The sequence below is a fragment of the Carcharhinus amblyrhynchos genome, chromosome 17, assembly GCF_965287045.1.
Source record: "Carcharhinus amblyrhynchos chromosome 17, sCarAmb.v2.hapA, whole genome shotgun sequence".
Lineage (NCBI taxonomy): Eukaryota > Metazoa > Chordata > Chondrichthyes > Carcharhiniformes > Carcharhinidae > Carcharhinus > Carcharhinus amblyrhynchos.
Window position 1 is genome coordinate 47,571,290 of NC_137340.1, and position 21,976 is coordinate 47,593,265.

The following is a 21,976-nucleotide window of genomic DNA, read 5'->3' on the forward strand; positions in this document are numbered from 1 at the left end:
CTTCCCTCTGCTCTGAAAGGCAGTGGCTAGAATCTGAAGTGAGATCAAGGCAGGCTGTAACCCTTTTATAAGTCGCAGAATCAGTGCATTGACGCAGTGCTATCCTGATGCAAAATAATCTGCAACTCTGCATTTTTGAGCCCCAGCCAACCAATTGCACTCACATTAAATCAACACAGGTTGATGGAATCTATCTGCAGAGGGCGCCCTGGTCCTAATACACTCACAATGAAGCATTTTAATGAACCTTCGATGAAATTTAGTTGGCAAATGGAAAATCTAGTGCACAAACTATATGGCCCAGGATTTGCAGTCAGTGGTGATAGAACGGGACGTGCCATTCACTGTACTTTATACCTGGTCACTACGTGTCAGGGGGCTTTTGAGCAGAAACTTGCTTTCTCCAGGTGTCTGCGGTCTGCATGGTTCTTCTACTAACAAACCCCCTACAGTGCAGAAGAGGCCATTTGGCCCATCGAGCCTGCGCTGACTCTCCAACAGAATATCTTATCCAGATCCTCTCCTATCCCTGTAATCCCACACACATTTACCATGTCCAATCCATCTAACCTACACATGCTGGGATACTGAGGGGCAATTTAGCTTGGCCAATTCTCCTAACCCACACATCTTTGGTTTTGGAGGAGAGCGAGCAGCAGACTAATTGCTAACTCTGGTTGCGTTGACTAAGACCCTCGAGTCGAATAAAGCCCCCAGGAGTGACAGTTTGCTGGCTGAGTAGTATTTAGCCCTGTGGGACTAAAGTAAATTTATGAGGCTTACATTAACACTGCAATGAAATTCCCCTAGCCGCCACAGTCTGGCACCTGTTTGTGTGAACGCATTTAACCAGCACGTCTTTCAGAATGTGGGAAGAAACCAGAACACCTGGCTGAAACCCATGCAGATACGTGGAGAATGTGCAGACTCTGCACAGGCAGTGCCCCAAGCTGGGAATTGAACCCAGTCCACGGCACTGAGAGGCAGCAGTGTTAACTACTGTGTCGCCTAGGTGAGCTGGAAGTGTGCGAGAGTAAGTTTCTGGCCGGGAGTGTGTCAGAATCCACAAAGTAAGGTATCATTACCCCTTCCACACACAGAAAGGGGGAAAGTGAAGAAATTTAGAAATTGGTGATTCATTTCATTGTAAAATTCTGCCTAAAGTGATCGCCAATCAGGTCAGGTCAGTGATCCATCCTGATCAGACCTGTGCTGTACCCGACAGGAAGATCTCTGATAGTCTCTCACTACTCAGGGATATGATTGTCTCTGTATGGGACAGGGGTGTGAATACCTGCCCCATCAGCCTGGACCAGGGGACGGAGTTTGATAGAATACTGTACATGATGGATATGCTCCACAAAACAGGGATTAGGAAGGGAATCTGCGATTGGATCCAGCTGCTTGACACAAACATCAGGAGTGTGATTTCCATCAATGGGTGGGAATCAGAAAGCTTTCCAGTTCAGTCTGGAGTTGGGCAGGGCTGTCATCATCGCTCTCTGTTCGTGTGTCCTGTAGACACTTTGCTGAGCCCACCAGGAAGGATTCAGGCACCAGGGGAGTGAGGATCTCAGGCATTCAGGTCAAAGCCTCCCTGTACATGGACAATGTCTTCTGCTCGGATCCGCTGTCAATGTGCAGACTGATCAACATCTGCAACCAGTTCGAAATGCCCTCGGATGCCCAGGTAGATCTTGGTAAGGGCAAGGCAATGTTCTTTTAGAACTGGGCTGACTGATCCCTTCCCCCCTACAGCGTCAGGTCAGACTGCCTGAAGGCACTGGGGATTCAGAGGAACCGGAACATGTGTTGGAGACTGAAAGGAGAGAATAACTATAGTGAAACAAAAACTGGGCATGTGGGAGCAATGCTCCCTCTCCATTGTGGGTAAGAAGCTGGTCGTCAGATGAAAGCCACTCTCAGCGTTGCTGTACACAGTGCAGTTCTGGCCCATTCCTCACTCCTATGCTATGATGATCACACCGCCATCTTTCACTTCATTTAGAGGTTGGAACTGGACTACGTCTGCAGGGGAGCCAAGTACAGACCTCTAGATAAAGGGGGAAAAATGTGCCCAAAGTCACCCTAATACTGATGGTTGCATCAAGTGTTATATAGACCCACCATGCACAAACGCCAAGCATCATTACATGCTGATAAACTATTTTCATTAGCTGGAGATTCTAGAAATGGGGGCATTGTCTAAACATTAGGGCCAAACCATTCAGGAGAGATGTTAAGAAGCACTCTACACACAATATAAAAGGTAGCAGAGGTTTGGAACTCTCTTCCACAGTTGATATTAGATCAGTTGCTATCTCTAACTCTGAGATTGATAAATGTTTGTTGAGAAAAGATATTAAGGGATATGGGCCAAAGGCAGGTAGATGGAGTTGGGCAACAGATCACTCACAATCTCATTAAATGACAGAACAAACTCGAGGGGCTGGATAGCCTACTCCTGTTCCTTTGTTCCACCTGACCCCACTGTTGTGAAGGATGGGTCTGGCCACACTGCTGCGGAACACTCCAAGTAGTTGGACCGTGCCATACCACCTGTCCTTCGTGGAAACATTAATGCAGAGAGAAAGCTGAGACCACAAATCCATCAGGCAGTGGGCCGCACGGAATAATCTAGAAGCCTTGTGGGAACAGGAAATGGTGGATCCTGTCAGATGGCCCCTGAGCAGACGGTCAAAGTCATTTGGCAGAATGCCTCATTGCCAGAACAGATGGAAATTGTGGGGAGCTTATGTGGCCCAGGGACAGGCCCAAGTGTTGGCATAATGAAGTTTCTTTATTAAACCCTTTTCTTTGATTTACTCTGTGAAGTTAGTTCTTTTATTGCTTGCAACTGAAGCACCCTTACTGCCAGATGATCAGGCTGGACGCACCAAAAGAGGGTGCATCAAAGTATTTTGATCAGATAATTTCTCGTTGTGTAACATGCATACATTAATGGGTCTTAGGCTGCCAGTTCTGGGCCTGAAAAGTACCCAGTCTACATCAGGTTACCCTGAAAGAGGAAGGTATCTCAAAAACGTGATCTGGCCTTTTCACACTGCTACTGTGCAACACCAACACAAGTGATATTTTCCACTCACAGGATGCTGCTGTCAAGTCAAAAAGATGTTCTGCCGACCACACAAATGGGTAATGTGTAATGTGAATTTCAGTGCTTTCACAGTAAATACCATTGCAGTGTTAATGTAAGTCTACTTGTTACAATAATAAATAAACTTTAAACTTAAAGTTAGATGTGATTTTGCAGTTTGATTGGATCTGATTTTTTATTGTCACATGTATTAGTGTACAGTGAAAAGTATTGTTTATTGCATGCTATACAGACAAAGCATACCATTCATAGAGAAGGAAAGGAGAGAGTGTAGAATGTATTGTTACAGTCATAGCTAGGGTGTAGAGAAAAATCAACTTAATGCAAAGTAGGTCCATTCAAAAGTCTGACAGTAGCAGGGAAGAAGCTGTTCTTGAGTCGGTTGGTACGCAATCTCAGACTTTTGTACTTTTTCCCAATGGAAGAAGATGGAAGAGAGAATGCCCGGAGTGTGTGGGGTCCTGAATTATGCTGGCTGCTTTGCCAAGGCAGCAGGAAGTGTAGATAGTGTCAGTGGGTGGGAGACTGATTTGCATGATGGATTGGGCTGTATTCATGAGCTTTTGTAGTTTCTTGCGGTCTTGGGTAGAGCAGGAGACATACGAAGTTGTGATACAACCAGAAAGAATGCTTTCTATGGTGCATCTGTAAAAGTTGGTGAGAATTGTAGCTGACATGCCAAATTTCCTTAGCCTTCTGAGAAAGTAGATGCATTGGTGGGCTTTCTTAACTATAGTGTTGGCATGGGGAAACCAGGACAGGTTGTTGATGATCTGGACACCTAAAAACTTGAAGGTCTCGACCATTTCTATTTCATCCCCATTGATATAGACAGGGGCATGTCCACCACTACGCTTCCTGAATTCAATGACAATCTCCTTTGTTTTGTTGACATTGAGGGAGAGATTATTGTCACCACATCAGTTCACCAGATTCTCTATCTTATTCCTGTACTGTGTATTGTCATTGTTTGAGATCCGACCCACTGCAGTGGTGTCGTCAGCAAACTTGAAATTCGAGTTGGAGGGGAATCTCTGTGTAGCCCTGTTGTGGTGGTAGGCAAACTGTAGTGGATCCAGGCAATCCAGGAGGCTGGAATTGATTCATGCCATGACTAACCTTTTGAAGCACTTCACAATGATGGATGGCAGAGCCACTGGACGATAATCATTAAGGCACGCTGCTTGGTTTTACTTTGGTACTAGGATGATTGTTGCCTGCTTGAAGAGATAGGGACCTCAGATTGTTGTAAAGAGAGGTTGCAAATGTCTGAACAGCAATCTGAGTGTGCTAAGAATTACACTAACAGCCAATTCAAGATTAACAGGGAACCGTTGTTCCCTGAATCATTCTCCATCGTAATGTCTAGCATTCCTGTATTGGTTCTGATCAGTACAAGATGAAAAGCTTTGATAGCATGACTTATTTTTCAGTGATCTTCAATCTGTGATACCAAGCCACTAAAATTAAAAATCCTGCTTTTAACATAAGATTTTTAAAAAATTGCATAATGTAAAATCTTGCAACGCAGATTCTTAAATCAGCAAAAAAAACAAATAGACTTAATTTGGAAGCTTTTAAAAATAAATTTAAATCCTTGCAATGGTGGTTTTTAAATCTGTAAAACGTAATTTATTGCTTAGAAAGTTTCCCTCTGGCAGAGGTTTATAAATCAGTTTTATTGAATTTCTGGGACTGGGGGTGTTGAGCTGGGATTGAATTGTTGAGCTGGGATTGGGGGTGTTGAGCTGGGATTGGTGGTGTTGACCTGGGATTGGGGGTGTTGAGCTGGGATTGGGGTGCTGACCTGGGATTGGGGGTGTTGAGCTGGGATTGGTGGTGTTGATCTGGGATTGGGGGTGTTGAGCTGGGATTGGGGTGCTGACCTGGGATTGGGGGTGTTGAGCTGGGATTGGTGGTGTTGATCTGGGATTGGGGGTGTTGAGCTGGGATTGGGGTGTTGACCTGGGATTGCAATGCTGACCTGGGATTGGGATGCTGACCTGGGATTGGTGATGCTGAGCTGGGATTGGTGATGTTGAGCTGGGATTGGGAGTGTTGACCTGGGATTGTGATGCTGAGCTGGGATTGGGGGTGTTGAGCTGGGATTGGGGGTGTTGAGCTGGGATTGGGGTGTTGACCTGGGATTGCAATGCTGACCTGGGATTGGGATGCTGACCTGGGATTGGTGATGTTGAGCTGGGATTGTGATGCTGAGCTGGGATTGGTGATGTTGAGCTGGGATTGGGAGTGTTGACCTGGGATTGTGATGCTGAGCTGGGATTGGGGGTGTTGAGCTGGGATTGGGGGTGTTGAGCTGGGATTGGGGTGTTGACCTGGGATTGCAATGCTGACCTGGGATTGGGATGCTGACCTGGGATTGGTGATGCTGAGCTGGGATTGTGATGCTGAGCTGGGATGGGTGGTGTTGAGCTGGGATTGGGAGTGTTGACCTGGGATTGCGATGCTGAGCTGGGATTGGTGGTGTTGAGCTGGGGTTGGGAGTGTTGAGCTGGGATGAGACTCTGGGTCTATGGGTGTTGGGAGCAGAGGTCCCGCCAGAGGGCGCGTCCAGCGGGAGGTTCCCCCTCAGCCGCCGCCAGCCCCGGCGCAGTCCCGGTCCCGCCCCAGCGAAGATGGCGGCCGCGGAGCCGCAGGCCCGGTACGGACAGTCGGTGAAGGGTTTATTGTCGGAAAAGGTCTCCACTTGCACCACAGATGTGATCGCGCTGACCAAGCAGATCCTGAAGGGATCCCGCAGCTCCGAGGTACCGGGATTTAAAATTAAAAATCAGCCGACACAAATCCCCCTCCCCTTTAAGGACCAGGTCCCCTCAGTCCTGCTGATCCCTAAGGCCACAAATAGTGACAAATAACCTTCTGTTGAAATAGATAAAGTTCAAACAAAATATGTTAAAACATATCCAGTTGGTTCAGATCAAGCCCAAAATGCCTTATCTTGCCAGCTTGGATCTTGTTTTTCTCTCTCTTGAATTGGATTCAATTGGAGTTTGGTTTCTGGATCAAATAAGGGATGGATTTGGGTTTGTCTGATCCACTCTGAGCTTTGTAACTTTAGGACCGAGCTAAAAAAATTAAAAATAAAGACTGGCTTCAGCCTCTTTTCCCAGCCCCACTCATCCCAGGTATCAGGGACCCTCTTTATATCCTGTCCTGGGTATAAAGCCAACATTCTGGCCCACCCCCACTAAAAGTTAATCATTGAATCCTTACAGTGCAGAAAGAGGCCGTTCAGCCCATTGACTCTGCTTCGACTCTCCAAAAGAGCATCCCACCCAGTCCCATCCCTTCACCCTATTCCCCTAATCCTGTGCATTTACCATGACTGGTCTACGTAAACTGTACATCTTTGGACTGTGGGAGGAAACTGGGAGAACATGCAAATTCTACTCAGTCACCTAAGGCCAGAATTGAACCCAGGTCCCTGGCACCGTGAGGCAACCATGCTAGCCACTGTGCTGCCCCTGTCCTGAGTTCAAGATCCAGCCCAGAGGCTTTGAATAAGATTATCTGGGTTGGCACCAGTCCAGAAGGAGTGACTTTCCAAAGCACTTTATTACCAGTGAAATACTAATGTTGTGAAGTGAAGCACTTGTTGGAAGGTAGTTGAATGTTTGCACAGCAAGATCCCACAGATTACGGTGGGATATACAGTCAAGTAGTCTATGTTTTAGTTCTGCTGATGAAGAAGTAGATACTGATCAAGATAGCAGGCACAACCTCCACTGCTGCCCCCTCTCTTTCCATTTGCTGTTCTTTGAATAATGCCCTGGAATCTGTTCCACTCATAAAAGATGCAGAAATGACCTCACATTAACATTTCAACAGCTTAGATTTATGTAGTACCTTTACCACAACCAAACCTTCCCAAGCCACTTCACATGACTATTATAAAGCAACAATAGACGTAGTCACTTGGGCAATATTAGGGTAGATGGCTGAAAGCTTGGTCAAAAAAAAAGTTGGCTTTAAGGAGATTCTTGAAGGATGAAAAAGAGGTGGAATGAATTCCAAAGCTTGTGTTGTGAGCACTGTTTGCTGTGCATTTACCTGGTGGATGGTGTCCTCACGTGAGATGATGGCTGATGCCGAAAGATGCCCTCATAAGAGGTCAGAAGCTGAAAGACACCCTCATAAGAACAGGATATGACACTCGACTCATTGACAGTTCCAATGCGCCACAGCAAAAAACCGCACTGACCTCCTCAGAAGACAAACACGGGGTCCCCGGAGCGGAGAAGCCAAGACATCTTGTCCGGAGTTTTCAACATGTCATTGATGAAGACGAACATCTCGCCAGAGCCATCCCCACATCCCTACTTCTTGGCTTCAAACAACCGCACAACCTCAAACAGACCATTGTCCGCAGCAAATTACCCAGCCTTCAGGAGAACAGTGACCACAGCACCACACAACGCTGCCACAGCAACTCTGCAAGACGTGCTGGATCATCAGCACAGATGCCGTCATTTCACGTGAGAACACCATCCACCAGGTACATGGTACATACTCTTGCACCTCGGCCAATGTTGTCTTCCTGACACGCTGCAGGAAAGGATGTCCTGAAGCATGGTACGTTGGGGAGACTATGCAGACGCTCTGACAATGGATGAATGAACACCGCTCAACAATCACCAGGCAAGACTGTTGGCGAACACTTCAGTGGTCACAGGCATTTGGCCTCTGATCTTCAGGTAAACGTTCTCCAAGGCGGCCTTCACGACACGTGACAGTGCAGAGTCACTGAGCAGAGACTGATAGCCAAGTTCCGCACACATGAGGACGGCCTCAACCGGGATCTTGGGTTCATGTCACATTACTTGTGATCCCCATGACTTGGCTGGGTTTGCAACATCTCACTGTCCTGTCTGGAGACAATACACATCTCTTTAACCTATGCTTAATGCTATCTCCAGTCACATTGTCTGCACCGTTAAGACTTGATTAGCTGTAAAGACTCACATTCTAATCAGTATTTTGTAAACTGAGTGTGTGCCTTTATATGCCCTGTTTTTAATCAGAACTCCCCACTCACTGACAAAGGAGCAGCGCTCCAAAAGCTAGTGGTGTTTACTACCAAATAAACCTGTTGGACTTTAACCTGGTGTTGTGAGACTTCTTACCGAGGAATAAGAGCAGAGGCCTTGTGGCATCAGGAATGGAACCAGCACACCACCACTAAAAACTACTTTGTCACAGATCTCACAGCCTGTCCACCTGGTTTCAACCTGCCATGCTTACATTGGACACTCTTCAACTGTTTCCACACTGGCCAAGGCCCTCATGCAGCAAATCAGTGCAAGTGGGACCTTGCAGGGAACCCGGACTGCAACTGTGGAACCCCCCAATCAATGACACACGTCACTGAATACTGCTCCCTGACAAAATTTAGCAGAGAGCTCGGAGAGCTTCATTTAGCCATCGCGGAAACTGATGTCTGGCTTGGTGACTACTGCACACACTTAAAAGAAACTCTGAGTTTCATTCCCAGTAGTGCAGTTATAGGTCTCTCCTTGGGTTGTAAGGGAGAAAGCATTTGGAATTACTGGTGATTAACATTTGTGTCAGTTGCAGTGGTGAGAATGATTTGCAGCGATGAGCTAAGACCGTTAAGTATAAAGGATTTTGGCACAGTGTTAATCTGTATTAATTTATGATTGGATTTTTTGATTGTCATGCCCTTGTTTTGTATTTTCCTAGGTGCAGTGAGTTTTCTTTGGAGAATTGCTGTTGTTTGTGCCGTTATCTTGCTAGCATAGCCAAGGTAGAGACTCTCTGTTCGGGAACTGCTGTTTCTGTTTCAAGGCTGTTGCATCCATAATAGTTTAATCCAGCTGAAGAATGCTTTTTCCACTTAAGTTGTTGAACAATATAAATATCCTTTAGTTTTGGTTTTCTGCTAGCTACCCTCTGTTGATCTCGTCTGGTCATAATTTGTTAAGTGCCAGACTTTGTAGCACTTCCTCGGTACTGTAGCGAAGTGTCTGCCTTGACTGTGTACTCAAAAGTTGAGGAATGGAATTTGATCTTCTAACCCTGTGGCTCAGAGGTGAGAGTGCAAATCCACTAAGTTTCATTTTGACTCAGCACTCTCACCTCTAAGCAACAGGGTTAGAAGATCAAACTCCACCCCTCAACTTTGGAGTACACAGTTCAGGCAGATGCTTTGCTACAGTACTGAGGAAGTACTGCACAGTCTGCCGCATTTCCTTTCAGATGAGATGATAAACTGATGCAATGTCAGATGGATGTAAAAATCCTGTGGCATTATTCAAAGGAAAACAAAGTGTCTTGGCCAGCTGTCAGCCATCACTGAACCAGATTTTCTAGTCGCTTATCTTGTTCATCTTTGTGAAATCTTGATGTGGACAATATGGCCACCGTGTTTGCCTTCATTATGGTGGTAATTGTATCTCATGTTTTCACAACCACTCAATTCCTTTTGAGAGATGTCCTGAAGGTGTGAAAGCTAGTTCTCTAAGGCAAAATTTTTGAATTGATTTTTATTTGATTTATTATTGTCATATGTATTAATATACAGTGAAAAGTATTATTTCTTCTGTGCTATACAGACAGAGCATACCGTACATTAAGAAGGAAAAGAGAGGGTGCAGAATGTAGTGTTACGGTCATAGCTAGGATGTAGAGAAAGATCAACTTAGTGTGAGGTAGGTCCATTCAAAAGTCTGATTGCAGCAGGGAAGTGCCAAATTAGTAAGAGTTTGAACTAAAGCATTGTTAGAGAGATTAAAAGAGTTAGAATTAAGTTTTAGAAGCATAGAACGAGAGTAAAAGGTAGAATTAGAAATTATGCTGATACCCCCTAGTCGCCACACTCTGGCACCTGTTCAAGGGAGAATTTAGCATGGCCAATGCACCTAACTTGCACATCTTTTGGATTGTGGGAGGAAACTGGAGCACCTGGAGGAAGTCCACGCAGACACAGGGAGAACGTGCGCAGACTGTGACCCAAGTCTGGAAGTGAACCTGTGCCCCTGGCGCTGTGAGACACAGTAAAAAGTCTGACAACACCAGGTGAGACAGCAGTGCTAACCACTGTGCCACCGTGCGGCCACCAATCACCTCGCGCCAGCGCCATCTTGGATATATGCTGTGAATGTTGGAATCTGAAATGAAAACAGAAAATGCTGGAAATCTCAGCAGTTCTGACAGCATCTGTGGAGTGAGAATAGAGCTAATGTTTTGAGTCCGGGTGACCCTTCGTAAGAGCCAGCTCAAAACATAAGCTGTATTCTTTCTCCACAGATGCTGTCAGACCTGCTGAGATTTTCCAGCATTTTCTGTTTTTGCAACTTTGTTTTTAGTCCCTGTCTGGCATGAATCTCAGCTCCACTGGGACTCTGTACTTTCAAATCAACATCAGTTAAAGTCACCGCAAGTGGAAAGCTGCTGTAATGCTAGTATGCTCATTTGGCAATGCATTTATCTTTGCTGATACAAATTTCCCCAGTGTCCAGTATTTTAGAGAATAAATTTTTATTGTTTCCCTTTGCAGCTCCTTGGTCAGGCAGCCCGAAACATGGTGATGCAGGAGGACTCTATACTACACTCTGAGGATGTGAGTACTTGGTTTCTGTTACCGTGTGTGCCAAAGCTCCGTGAAATACTCCTGTAATAATCATGACTATCCTTGCTGTTTATCTCCCAGCCAGTTCCCACATTACAACATCTGACTACATAATTGTCAGAAACCACAAGAAGTATATCTTTTATATATAAATGTTAGCCTGGACTTACTCTGAGTCACAGATTTCAAGTTTCTCTCCAGAGTTGTGAACACAAAACCTAGGCTGGCACTCCTAGTGCAGTACTGAGGGAGTGCAGCACAATCAGAGGTGCTGTCTTTTGGATGAGATTTAAACTGAAGTTCTGTCTGCCTTCTGAATGGCTATACGTGGAAACATGGCGCTATTTTGAAGAAAAGGAGCATGGTTCTCTCCTGTGCTCTGAGCAATACTTAACCCTCAACCAGCTCCTGTAAAATAGATTATCTGATCATTAGCACATTGCTGTTTATGGAAGTTTGCTGAGTGCAACTTGACTGCCACTATTAGAACAGTGACCAAACTTCATTGTCTGTAAGGTACTTTGGTATATTCTGATCTGTAATATAAATCAGGAGAGACGATGATCTAGTGGTATTATTATCCGACTATTAATCCAGAAACTCAGCCGGGTTCAAATCCCGTCGCGGCAGATGGTGGAATTTGAATTCAGTAAAAAAAAAGTCTGGAATTAAGAATCTATTGATGACAATGAAACGCTATTGATTGAACCCGTCTGGTTCACTAACATCCTTTAGGGAAAGAAATCTGCTGTCCTTACCCTGTCTGGCCTATATGTGACTCCAGACCCATAGCAATATGGTTGACTCTCAACTGCCCCCAGGCAATTAGGGATGGGCAATAAATGCTGGCCCAGCCAGCGATGCCCATATCCCATGAATGAATTAAAAAACAATTAAATGTTCAGATTGTTGCTTTTGATAATTCACTGATACCTTCAGTAACTTTGGCCACTGATTCACACAGCTCGTTGAATTAAGTGGATTCGTTATGCCTGCTGTATAGAAATTTTCAAACCATCCATTGAAAACCAGACTGGTGACACCATTAAGTCCCCACTGTCTAGCCTGACGTGGTCAGTTGTTGGGATGGTGAAGATTGGATAAAAATGGTACAAGAGCAGTCAGGTAGCAATGAAAGGTCACTTTGCCACCCTCCAGGCCCACATCAGTTTTCAAAATGGGATCTATAAATTAATCAGATTTTCAAAGATTTGCTTGCTATATACTTGCAGTACACTAATGAGAAATTATCATCTGTAAAAGTCCTTTCAGATGTTCATGATCCCCTGACGCTGTTCATTTTTTTTTATTAAGTTACAGGATGTGACATTTGCTGGCAAGACTAGCATTTATTGTGCATCCCAAGTTACCCTTGAGAGCTGCCTTCTTGAACCTCTGCAGTTTCTGAAGTGTAGCTACACCCACAGAGCCCCTGGGAGTGTGTCGATATTTGTGCGCATGTAAAGTGATGCAAGGGTTGGTGGATGTCAAATACAAAATAAACCAAAAATGTACCTCGGACCAAAAGGAATATCTTTAATATTGTAGTTTAGAAATTGGACAAGAAATAAAGAACTGCACTAAGGTGGTCCCTTTCATAGCCTCAGGATTTCTCAAATTGCTTTATATTTACTGAAGTACTTCATGAAGCATTGCAGTGTGCACAAGTATGCTAGTGAGAAGGTAATCTGTTTTTAATGATGTTGTTTAAGGATGAAATATTGGCCAGGAAGCTGGGGTATACTCCTCTCCCCTTTCATAAAACTGGCATTGCAATTTCTTTTTTATTTTACTAATGTCACAAGTAGGCTTACATTAACACTCCATTGAAGTTACTGTGAAAATCCCCTAGTCGTCGCTTTCCGGTGTCTGTTCAAATACACTGAGGCAGAATTTAGCATGGCCAATGCACCTAACTAGCGCGTCTTTCAGACTGTAGGAGGAAACCGGAGCACCCGGAGGAAGGGGAGAACTTGCAGACTCCCCACAGACAGTGACCCAAGCTGGGAATTGAACCTAGGTCCTTGGAGCTGTGAGGCAGAAGTGCTAACCACTGTGTCACCATTGTTGATTGTTATTTTTTGTTGATCAACTCATGCCTTCACAGTATTAATGTGTTCATCGTTGTTCTCAACAGAGCCTACGTAAAATGTCAATTATAACAACACATTTGCAGTACCAGTAAGTGTCATTCCTTTATCATCTTTCTTTCTCCTATCCAATACTTTACAAATTTCTTTAATTGTTTCAGTGTCAGGAATCATGGATCTGAGCTCCATCTGGCAAAAATGTTCAGAGTAATGGTGCCAGACCCTGTGAACTTGCCTGTCTTTTGAGAGGTTGCAGAGAGTGCTAGGCAGGAACATTGGAGAAAATATACAAAGCAAATGAGGGAAATTCATCTTTGCAAAAGAAATGGAATGTAAAAATGTTAATGGCAATAAGGACGAGAGAAAATCATTTAATCTGGATGACATTTAGAATCAGTACATCTATGATTAACTTTAAGATATGCAGTGTTCCAACTCCGCCTATCTCCACTCAAGTTGTGCAGTTATTAATATCTAACGTTAGATGTTGTATTTGGAGTTTTACAAACATGGACTGGTGGATACGGCCAGTAGTTTCCTTGATGTGCGAGCTGAGAAATCTGCTAATGGGTTCCCTATCCCTAGCCTACCTTCACTAATCAGTATGCACTTTGGGGATTTCTATATATCTAAAAGTAAATGATAGAACCCTTAGGAGTATTTACAGGCAGAGAGATCTGGGCGTACATGTCCACCAATCATTGAAAGTGGCAACGCAGGCGGGTAAGGTAATCAAGAACGCACACGGCATGCTTGCCTTCATCGTTTGGGGCATTGAGTATAAAAATTGGCAGGTCATGCTGCACTGTACAGAACCTTAGTTAGGCCTCATTTAGAATATTGTGTGCAATTCTGGTTGCCACACAATCAGAAGGATGTGGATACTTTGGAGCGGGTACAGAAGTGGTTTACCAGGATGTTGCCTGGCCTGGAGGGTATTAGCAATGAAGAGAGGTTGGATAACCTTGGTTTGTTCTCGCTGGAACAACAGAAGTTGAAGGGTGACCTGAAAGAAGTTTACAAGATTGAGTGGCATGGGCAGAGTGGATAGTCAGATGCTCTTTCTTGGTAGAAAAGTCAAGTACTAGGGGATATAGGTTTAAGATACATCGGGAAAGATTTAGAGGAGATATGTGAGGCAAGGTTTTTTACGCAGAGGGCAGTGAATGTCTGGAACGCGCTGCCTGGGGAGGTGTGGGGAACAGGTACAATATTGGCATTTAAGGGGCAATGAGACGAATACATGAATAGGATAGGAATGGAAGGATGCGGACTCTGTAAGTGCATAGGGTTTTAGTTTATGCAGGCACAGGCTTGGAGGGCCAAAGTTCCTGTTCCTGTGCTGTACTGTTATTTGTTCTTTATAGCTCCATGTGCTATAAGATCAGCCTCATCAGGAATCTCCAACATGGGAAGGAGCCGTTGGCTCACCACACATGTTTGAAGCTGAAATAGGGTGCATCAAAGTTGTCCTGTTGGATAATCCCTTCATCTCTATGTAATTGACTTCAAATTGGATTATGTCATTTCAAACTTAACACGGGAAAACAGTCACTGTAAATTAAGTTATGTTCTTCTGAATAATCCGAAGAAAATGCTGCTTTTGGTAAAGTACCTTTGATCTGTTTTGTATCTGAAGTGAAATTAATTTTATTTAATTAACGCTAAGCTTCTTCCTCTTTCACAGACAGGAAGCTATACAGAAAAAGTGAGTATTTGCTATGCTGTCATTTGCATATACCTAACCTACATTTTGATTGAAATATGGTCATCTGTACTTACCTTGGGCCTAAAGATCTCTCCATCTCTGGTGTATCATCAGGCTCGGGTCAAGTGAATGAGGGATTCAGAGGCAAATGATCAAGATAAGAGATGGGCAGTGTTACAGAGCTGGAAGTAGGCAGTCCTGGTGATGGAGAAAATAAGGGGTTGAATGCTCAGTTCAAGGACACCAAGTTTTCAGAGAGCCTGATTCAGCCTCAGACTGTGGCTGATATGAAATCTTGATGAAAGACATAAAATGTTGGAGACACGCAGGTCAGGCAGAAAAACAGTGCAGTGACTACCCACCTGTAATAACCAATCTTTGTTCACTTTCCAAATGCTGCCACTGGTGATTTCCAAGCAATATTTTGAAGGATCAGGCTAATCTGTACCAAAAAAAACCTCCAATCCTTTTTCAATGTCCGCCCCGTACATTTCCACATTCCTTGGTTTTTTTTCCTCTTTACTGTAAAGTACTTTGAGATGATTTTCTGTACAGCAATTCCTCTCAATATTGTGCTTGCATTCCTGAAAAGTACAGCTTCTAATGTGAAATAATATTGAGCACACTAGATTTTCCCATTACAACCAATGTTAAAGCTGTAGTTACGCTCTATAGGACCGATCTCATCAGAATAAAGCATTTAACCCTGTAAGTTGAAATACTCTATATTTCTAAATGTCCATATCCATAAATGAAGTAACTTGTAAAATAAAAATATGAAAGAAATATGCTAACTCTCTCTACTTACCTCCCACTTGTTATCTCTCCGCTGCCAGCCTCCTTCCTACTACTTTTGATTCCTGATCCTTGCACTCACACTTGTCGCTTCTCTTCCCAAATCTCCCAATCGTTGCTTTCCTCTCCGCCACTCCCATACCTGTTGTGTAAGGTCTCGAGAGAGAAATGGCAAGAGAGAGGTAGAGAGTGAAAGACTAAGAAGAGTTTTGAGAGGGATAGTCAGAGAGGGGAGCAGTAAGTGGGAGAGTGGTGGCTAGTTAACTGAGCTGCCAACCCCTTTTTTTTTCTCCATCAACAGGACTGCCTACTTTCAGCTCTATAACATCGCCCATCTCTGATCCTGCCACAGGTCACTTGCCTCTGAACTCCTCGTTCATCTGACTTGAGCCTGGTGATGCACCAGAGAAGGAAAGATCAAGGTAGTTGGAGAGAAGCAGTGAGAAGGAGGCGGTTGGTGAGCAGGCCACTACACAAATGCAGGCTGCATTGTGAATAGTGCTGGTCTGGATATTATTTGGACAAAACTCCTTGAGTTTTTTGCTGTTGCTTCAAGTCCGAGGCCACTCACTTCAGAATGGTGGCAAATAGGTCATGTGGTACTACTTAGACCCTGGCACAAAACACCTCTAAAGAGGAAGCCCTGATGCCAATTGTGCATATCCACCGTATCAGATCACAATGTCCAAGTGAAATGATGCTTGCTGAGGCAGCTTAGAATGGACATTTACTATACTTGAGGGGGAAAATTATAAGTGTTGTTGCAGTTGTTGTGATGCTGCATTAAATGGATGCTGAATAATGTAATGCTTTATTACATGTTGTTTAACATTATATACACACATACATGTTGATAATCTAGTGTTATGCTAAATGCATGGTAGATTGTCTAATACTGTAGTAAATGTGTAAAGGATGGATGAATATTCCACGCAATTTATGTCAGAGAAGCAGAAAAACAGTGCAGTGACTACCCACCTGTAATTGAGATGATTTTCTGTACAGCAATTCCTCTCAACATTGTGCTTGCATTCCTGAAAAGTACAGCTTCTAATGTGAAATAATATTGAGCACATTAGATTGAATTAAAGTGTTGTAAATATAGAGAGAGGTCAGCACAATTTACAAATCAAATCAAAACCTCCTATTCCACTTTCTGGCTCAAATTATTTTCACTTTTTTTTTCAATATAGCAAAATAGCCCTGTACCCTGCAGCTTTGTGCCTCTGCAAGTAACGTGAGAATTATTGCTCTTGATATCAGGGTATCATTTGATTGGGTGTAGCATCTACAACCCCTAGCATGACTGGAGTCAGTGGTATCGGGTGAAACCACCCCCCTGCCCCTGCTGATTGGAGTCATATCTGGCACAAAGGAAGATGGCTGTGGTGATTGGAGGTTAAGCATCTCAGTTCTAGGTCATCACGGTTGGAGTCCCTTAGTATAGTGCCCTAGAGCCAACCACCTTCAGCTGCTTCATCAATTGCCTTTCTCCCATCACAAGGTCAAAAATGGGAATGTTCATTGATGTTGTACAACATTCAGAACCATTAGCGACAAATTAGATACTGAAGCAGTCAGTAATGCAGCAAGACCTGGACCATATCCAGGCTTGGACTGACAAGTGGCAAGTAACATTTGTGGCACAAAGGTGCCAGGCAAAGACTACCTCCATCAAGAGACCATCTCCAACAAGAGAGAATCCATTGACAATGGGGCAGCATGATGGCACAGTGGTTAACACTGCTGCTTCACAGTGCCTGTGACCCAGGTTCAATTCCCAGCTTGGGTCACTGTCTGTACGGAGGCTGCACATTCTCCTCGTGCCTGTGTAAGTTTTCTCCCACAGTCTGAAAGATATGCTGGTTCGGTGGATTGGCCATGCTAAATTCTCCCACAATGTACCCGAATGGGTGCTGGAATGGGACAACTAGGGGATTTTCACAGTAAGTTTGTTGCTCTATTAATGTAAACCGACTTGTGACACTAATAAATAAACTTGACATTCAATGGCATTACCATCACTGAATTCCCCCACTTTGATTTGATTTATTATTGTCATGTATTAACATACAGTGAAAAGTATTGTTTTTTGTGCACCATCAGACAAAGCATACTGTTCATGGAGAAAGAAATGAGAGAGTGCAGAATGTAGTGTTATAATCATAGCTAGGGGGTTGAGAAAGATCAACTTAATACAAGGTACATCCGTTCAAATGTCTGATTGCAACAGGGAAAAAGCTGTTCTCAAATTTTGGGTGCATGACCTCAGACTTTTATATCTTTTTCCCAACAGAAGAAGGTGGAAGAGAAAATGTCCAGGCTGCGTGAGGTCCTTAATTATGCTGAGGCAGCAGGAAGTGTAGACAAAGTCAGTGGATGGGAGGCTGGTTTGCATGATGGATTGGGCTACATTCACAACCTTTTGTTCCTTGTGGTTTTTCACAGAGCAGGAGCCATACCAAGCTGTGATACAACCAAAAAGAATGCTTCCTATGGTGCATCTGTAAAGAGTCATAGTGGACATGCCAAATTTCCTTAGTATTTTGAGAAAGTAGAAGCATTGGTGGGTTTTCTTAACTATAGTGTCGGCATGGGGGACAAGTTGTTGGTAATCTGGACACTGAAATACTTGAAGCTCTCGACCCTTTCTACTTTGTCCCCGTTGATGTAAATAGGGGCATGTTCCTCTATACTTCCTGAAGTTCATGGCAATCTCCTTTGTTTTGTTGACAGTGAGGGAGAGATTATTGTCGCCGCACCAGTTCACCAGATTCTGTACCTCAATCCTGTACTGCGTCTCGTTATTGTTTGAGATCTGTCCTATCACAGTGGTGTCGTCGGCAAACTTGAAAATCAAATTGGAAGGGAATTTGGCCGCAGTCATAGGTGTTTTAGTAGGGGGCTGAGAGCACAGCATTGTGGGGCACTGCTGTTGAGGATGATTGTTGCCTATCCTTACTGATTGTGGTTTGTGAGTTAGGAAGTTCAGGATGCTGTTGCAGAGGGAGGAGGCCAGGCCACAGAATTTGGAGATAACTTTTGTGGGAATAATAGCTTTGAAGGCTGAGCTGTAGCCAATAAATAGGAGTCTGACACAGGTGTCTTCATCATCTGGGTGTTCCAGGATTGAGTGCAGGGCCAGGGGGATAGCGTCTGCTGTGGACTTGTTGTGGTGGTAGGCAAACTGTCGTGAATCCAGGTAGTCCAGGAGGCTGGAATTGATTCATGCCATGACTTGCCTTTTGAAACACTTCATAATGATGGATGTCAGAACTATTAGCATCCTGGGATTACCATTGAACAGAAACTGAAGTGGAATAGCCATATAAACACAGTGGCTACAAGCTAGGAATACTGCAGCGAGTAACTCACCACCTGACCTCCCCCCCCCCCCACCCTCAAGCCTCAAGCCTGTCCACCATTTACAGAGCACAAGCCAATTGAATATTCCCCGCTTGCCTGGGTGAGTGGAGCTCCAACAATGCTCAAGAAGCTTGACACTATCCAGAACAAAGCAACCTGCTTGATTTGCACTCCTTCCACAATCATTCAATTCTTCCACCACCACTGACGAACAGTGGCAGCCACGTGTGTACCATCTGCAACTGCAGGACCTTATCAAGACTCCTCAGACAGCACATTTCAAACCCCTTCTAAAAGGACAAGTGTAGCAGATGCTTGGAACCACCTGGAGATTCCCCTCCAAGTCACTGGGTCAGTATCCTCGAAACCCATTCCCCACATCCCGGAATGGGCAATAAATGCTGGTATAGCCCCATCCCTTGAATAAAAATTAGATGAGAAAAGAGGGAACCTCTTTTGATGGCCAACAGATTAAAGCTCCCTTCCCTCCCAGTTGTGCCTGTGTGAGTTAGGTTCTCCCCACAGATATCTTAATTTCTCCCTAAGGTTTAATTGACCTTTCAAAATTTCTTGATTGCATCAATAGCAATTCCATAGGATGATAAAAACATGTTTGAGTTCCTCACGTTAATACTACCACTGAAGAGGCAATTCACTGGAGTAGGAGTAGCTGTGGCAACCTGTGCTATTACAGGCAGCTTGTAGCTATGGATAGCAATAGTAGAGGCTTCAATGTTCTTTCCATCACATGGCTGACCAGGAATCTCTCCCTGTCTTACCACTTGCCATTGGTGTGTGTTGGAATGATTCACGAGCTGATGGTTCATCTGTTTGGCCATGTTATGAAAACAGCTTTCTTGGCTGTCAAATCCGAGGATGAGGCTCAAACCTGGAACTTGGCTCCAGGTTGAGAAATCCTACCCCCCTCCCCCACACCACAAAACATCCAGCTCATTCCTGTATTACAAGTGCTTTGAAAATCACATGCTTTTCATAAGATCAACAGCAACAGGGAATCATGCAACATCTTATGTAGTGAAAAGTCCCAAACTGTTATTGAATAAAATGTTGACACCAAGCCACATGAGTTATTAGGATGAATGACCAAGAGCTTGGTCAAAGGAATAGGTTTTAAATAACATCTTAAAGGAGTGATAAAGAGGTTTTTGGAGGAAATCCCAGAACTTGGAGTCTTGGCAGCTGAAGGCACAGTCACCATTGTCAAGTGGTTAAAAGGAGGAAGCAAGAGGGTAGATTGGAGAAGCATGGAATCTTGGAGGGTTGGGAGGCAGGAGATGATGCAGAGAGAGGGAAAGTTGATGTAGTGGAGAGATAATCTACCATAAAGAGAGATGAGGATGTGCCTTTTAAGGAAATTGATCAAATTGATGTCTTTTACCTGTGTTCCATAAACTGGATTAAGACACTTCTAAATACTACCTCTGTACTGCAAAGATGTTTCATTGCTTTGAGCCATGGCTGATTAATTGACAAGTTAGATCATCCTTACAGATAAAACAGAATGTGGAAGAACTAATAACTCAGTCATGATACCTAGAGTGAGCCACAGGCTGAAGTAAGTTTTATTTCCTCCCATTTCTGTAAGTTATTTGTTGCACTTAAATTCACGCAGTTGAATGAGAACAAATAAAGGGAATTATCTCTGCCCTAGGCATTGGAAAGATGGGACATTCACACATTATCTCTTAAGATGTGAATATGTCTCCATCTGAAAACTTATTTCATATATTATCCTGAATTATATAAAATAAAGTCATAGAGGCTAGTGTTATTTGTAAAATCATGACCAAACCAGACCAAGTTAATCACTTTTTTTCTCTCTCTAATTAAATATTTTGACAGTGTTGAACATTCTACAAACCTTCAGGACCAGCTGAAGCATCTCTTAAAGTGAGATGGAAAATGGCATGGTGATGAATCTCGGGAGGTGAAGCCCTTTGATTCTGAGGGGGAAGGAATATGTTGTCTGTACCACCCAACAAGAAGCATAAACTTCAGCAAACCTTGAATTCCATTCAGCTTTCATGTACAATATTCAGAACCTTTCTTATCTGCAGTTTGGAGCTGCTGCTGATGTACATATAGTGGCTTCTGTTCACGAGGAAGACAGAGTGTATGTATTGCCGATTGAAAAGGTGACTTTGCATATATGCAGATTGTTACAGTAGCAGCAATATTGATTATGGTCCTTTACATTGTTATCATAGCAAGACGGGGTGGGGACAAGTTTAGGGGATTCTTGGAGCAGGTCTGGCAGTGTTGCTACTACAATGCAGCTTTCAGTAGCCATGATGCATGCCGCACTGATATGAGTTTCTAGTTTTCGATATCTGAATGCAACATTACAGGTGGTGAATTTACGCATTCCAGGACAGCAGTCCACACCGTCGACACTGCTACATCTAATACTAAATGCTTCTTACAAGGCTGATGCTGTAATGTCACATTGGTTCATCTAGCAATGTTTAAAATGTAGTGAAAAAGTTAAAATGTTATATTTAGTATATAATTGTACTCTGATAACATTGTAGAACAGGCTTTCAAAGCCTCACAAATTAATGTTGAATAATGCTCACTGCTGCTGTTACAATTGTCTCTTCAATGAAAGTGACATTAACATTTTGTTACATCTGCCAAAACGCAAGAGCGATCCCAGCTCTTGAGATTTATTGCAGTTTTACTTGGTGCTAACTGCTGCCTTAGTCTGTGTTCCTCCTTTCTCCAATGTTAATTTGGACCCTTGCCACACATGAAAAATGCAAATTGTGCATCATTCTACGTTTGAGACTTATCCAGGAGTGAGTACAGCTAAGAAGCAGCAAGTTAACAACATGGGGGGTTTCATATTCTACTGTATAACTTCTGGATGATAGGTACATTCATTGTGGTGTTAAAAATGTATATTTTTTTGTTACAAAGCTAAGTTTAATAACTAAAATAAAGCAAGTGTTTGAAGTGGATACTTTTTCATCTCTCCTTGCTCCTGAATTTCTCTATTATCAGCTGTTTTTAACCGATGTTATTTAATCAAGAACTTTGCTTTCCAACTGTGTTCCGTTAAATTCCTCACTGCTTGTAGCTGGTGCAGTAATGTTAATTCAGTTTACCTGCTATACTCAGACAGTAAATCTGAAAAGGGCATTCGAAAACTAAATAGTTAATTGCCACTTAGCAACTGCTCTCTGAATTGTTTACATTTGCATTCAGAGCCTTATAAAATAACTGCACTTTACTGAACAGATTGAAACTACTTGCAAACTTGACACTGC

The 21,976-nt window shown here is 43.6% G+C and overlaps 1 protein-coding gene across 1 annotated transcript; it reads left to right on the forward strand.

The window, feature by feature from the left end:
• Positions 1–5,736: 5,736 nt before the first annotated feature.
• Positions 5,737–21,667, forward strand: borcs7 (BLOC-1 related complex subunit 7). The gene is made up of 5 exons (XM_080205315.1): positions 5,737–5,886; positions 10,656–10,718; positions 12,865–12,908; positions 14,505–14,525; positions 20,550–21,667. Exons 1-5 carry the CDS (start codon positions 5,755–5,757, stop codon positions 20,599–20,601), a joined length of 312 nt encoding a protein of 103 aa, XP_080061441.1. The 5' UTR covers positions 5,737–5,754; the 3' UTR covers positions 20,602–21,667.
• The last annotated feature ends 309 nt before the right edge of the window (positions 21,668–21,976 follow it).

Coding starts and splice junctions, on each gene's coding strand:
- borcs7 (XM_080205315.1), top strand. CDS start 5,755: ATGGCGGCCGCGGAGCCGCAGGCCCGGTACGGACAGTCGGTGAAGGGT. Junction 10,719..12,864: donor CTATACTACACTCTGAGGAT/GTGAGTACTTGG, acceptor TGTTCTCAACAG/AGCCTACGTAAAATGTCAAT. Junction 14,526..20,549: donor CAGGAAGCTATACAGAAAAA/GTGAGTATTTGC, acceptor ATATTTTGACAG/TGTTGAACATTCTACAAACC.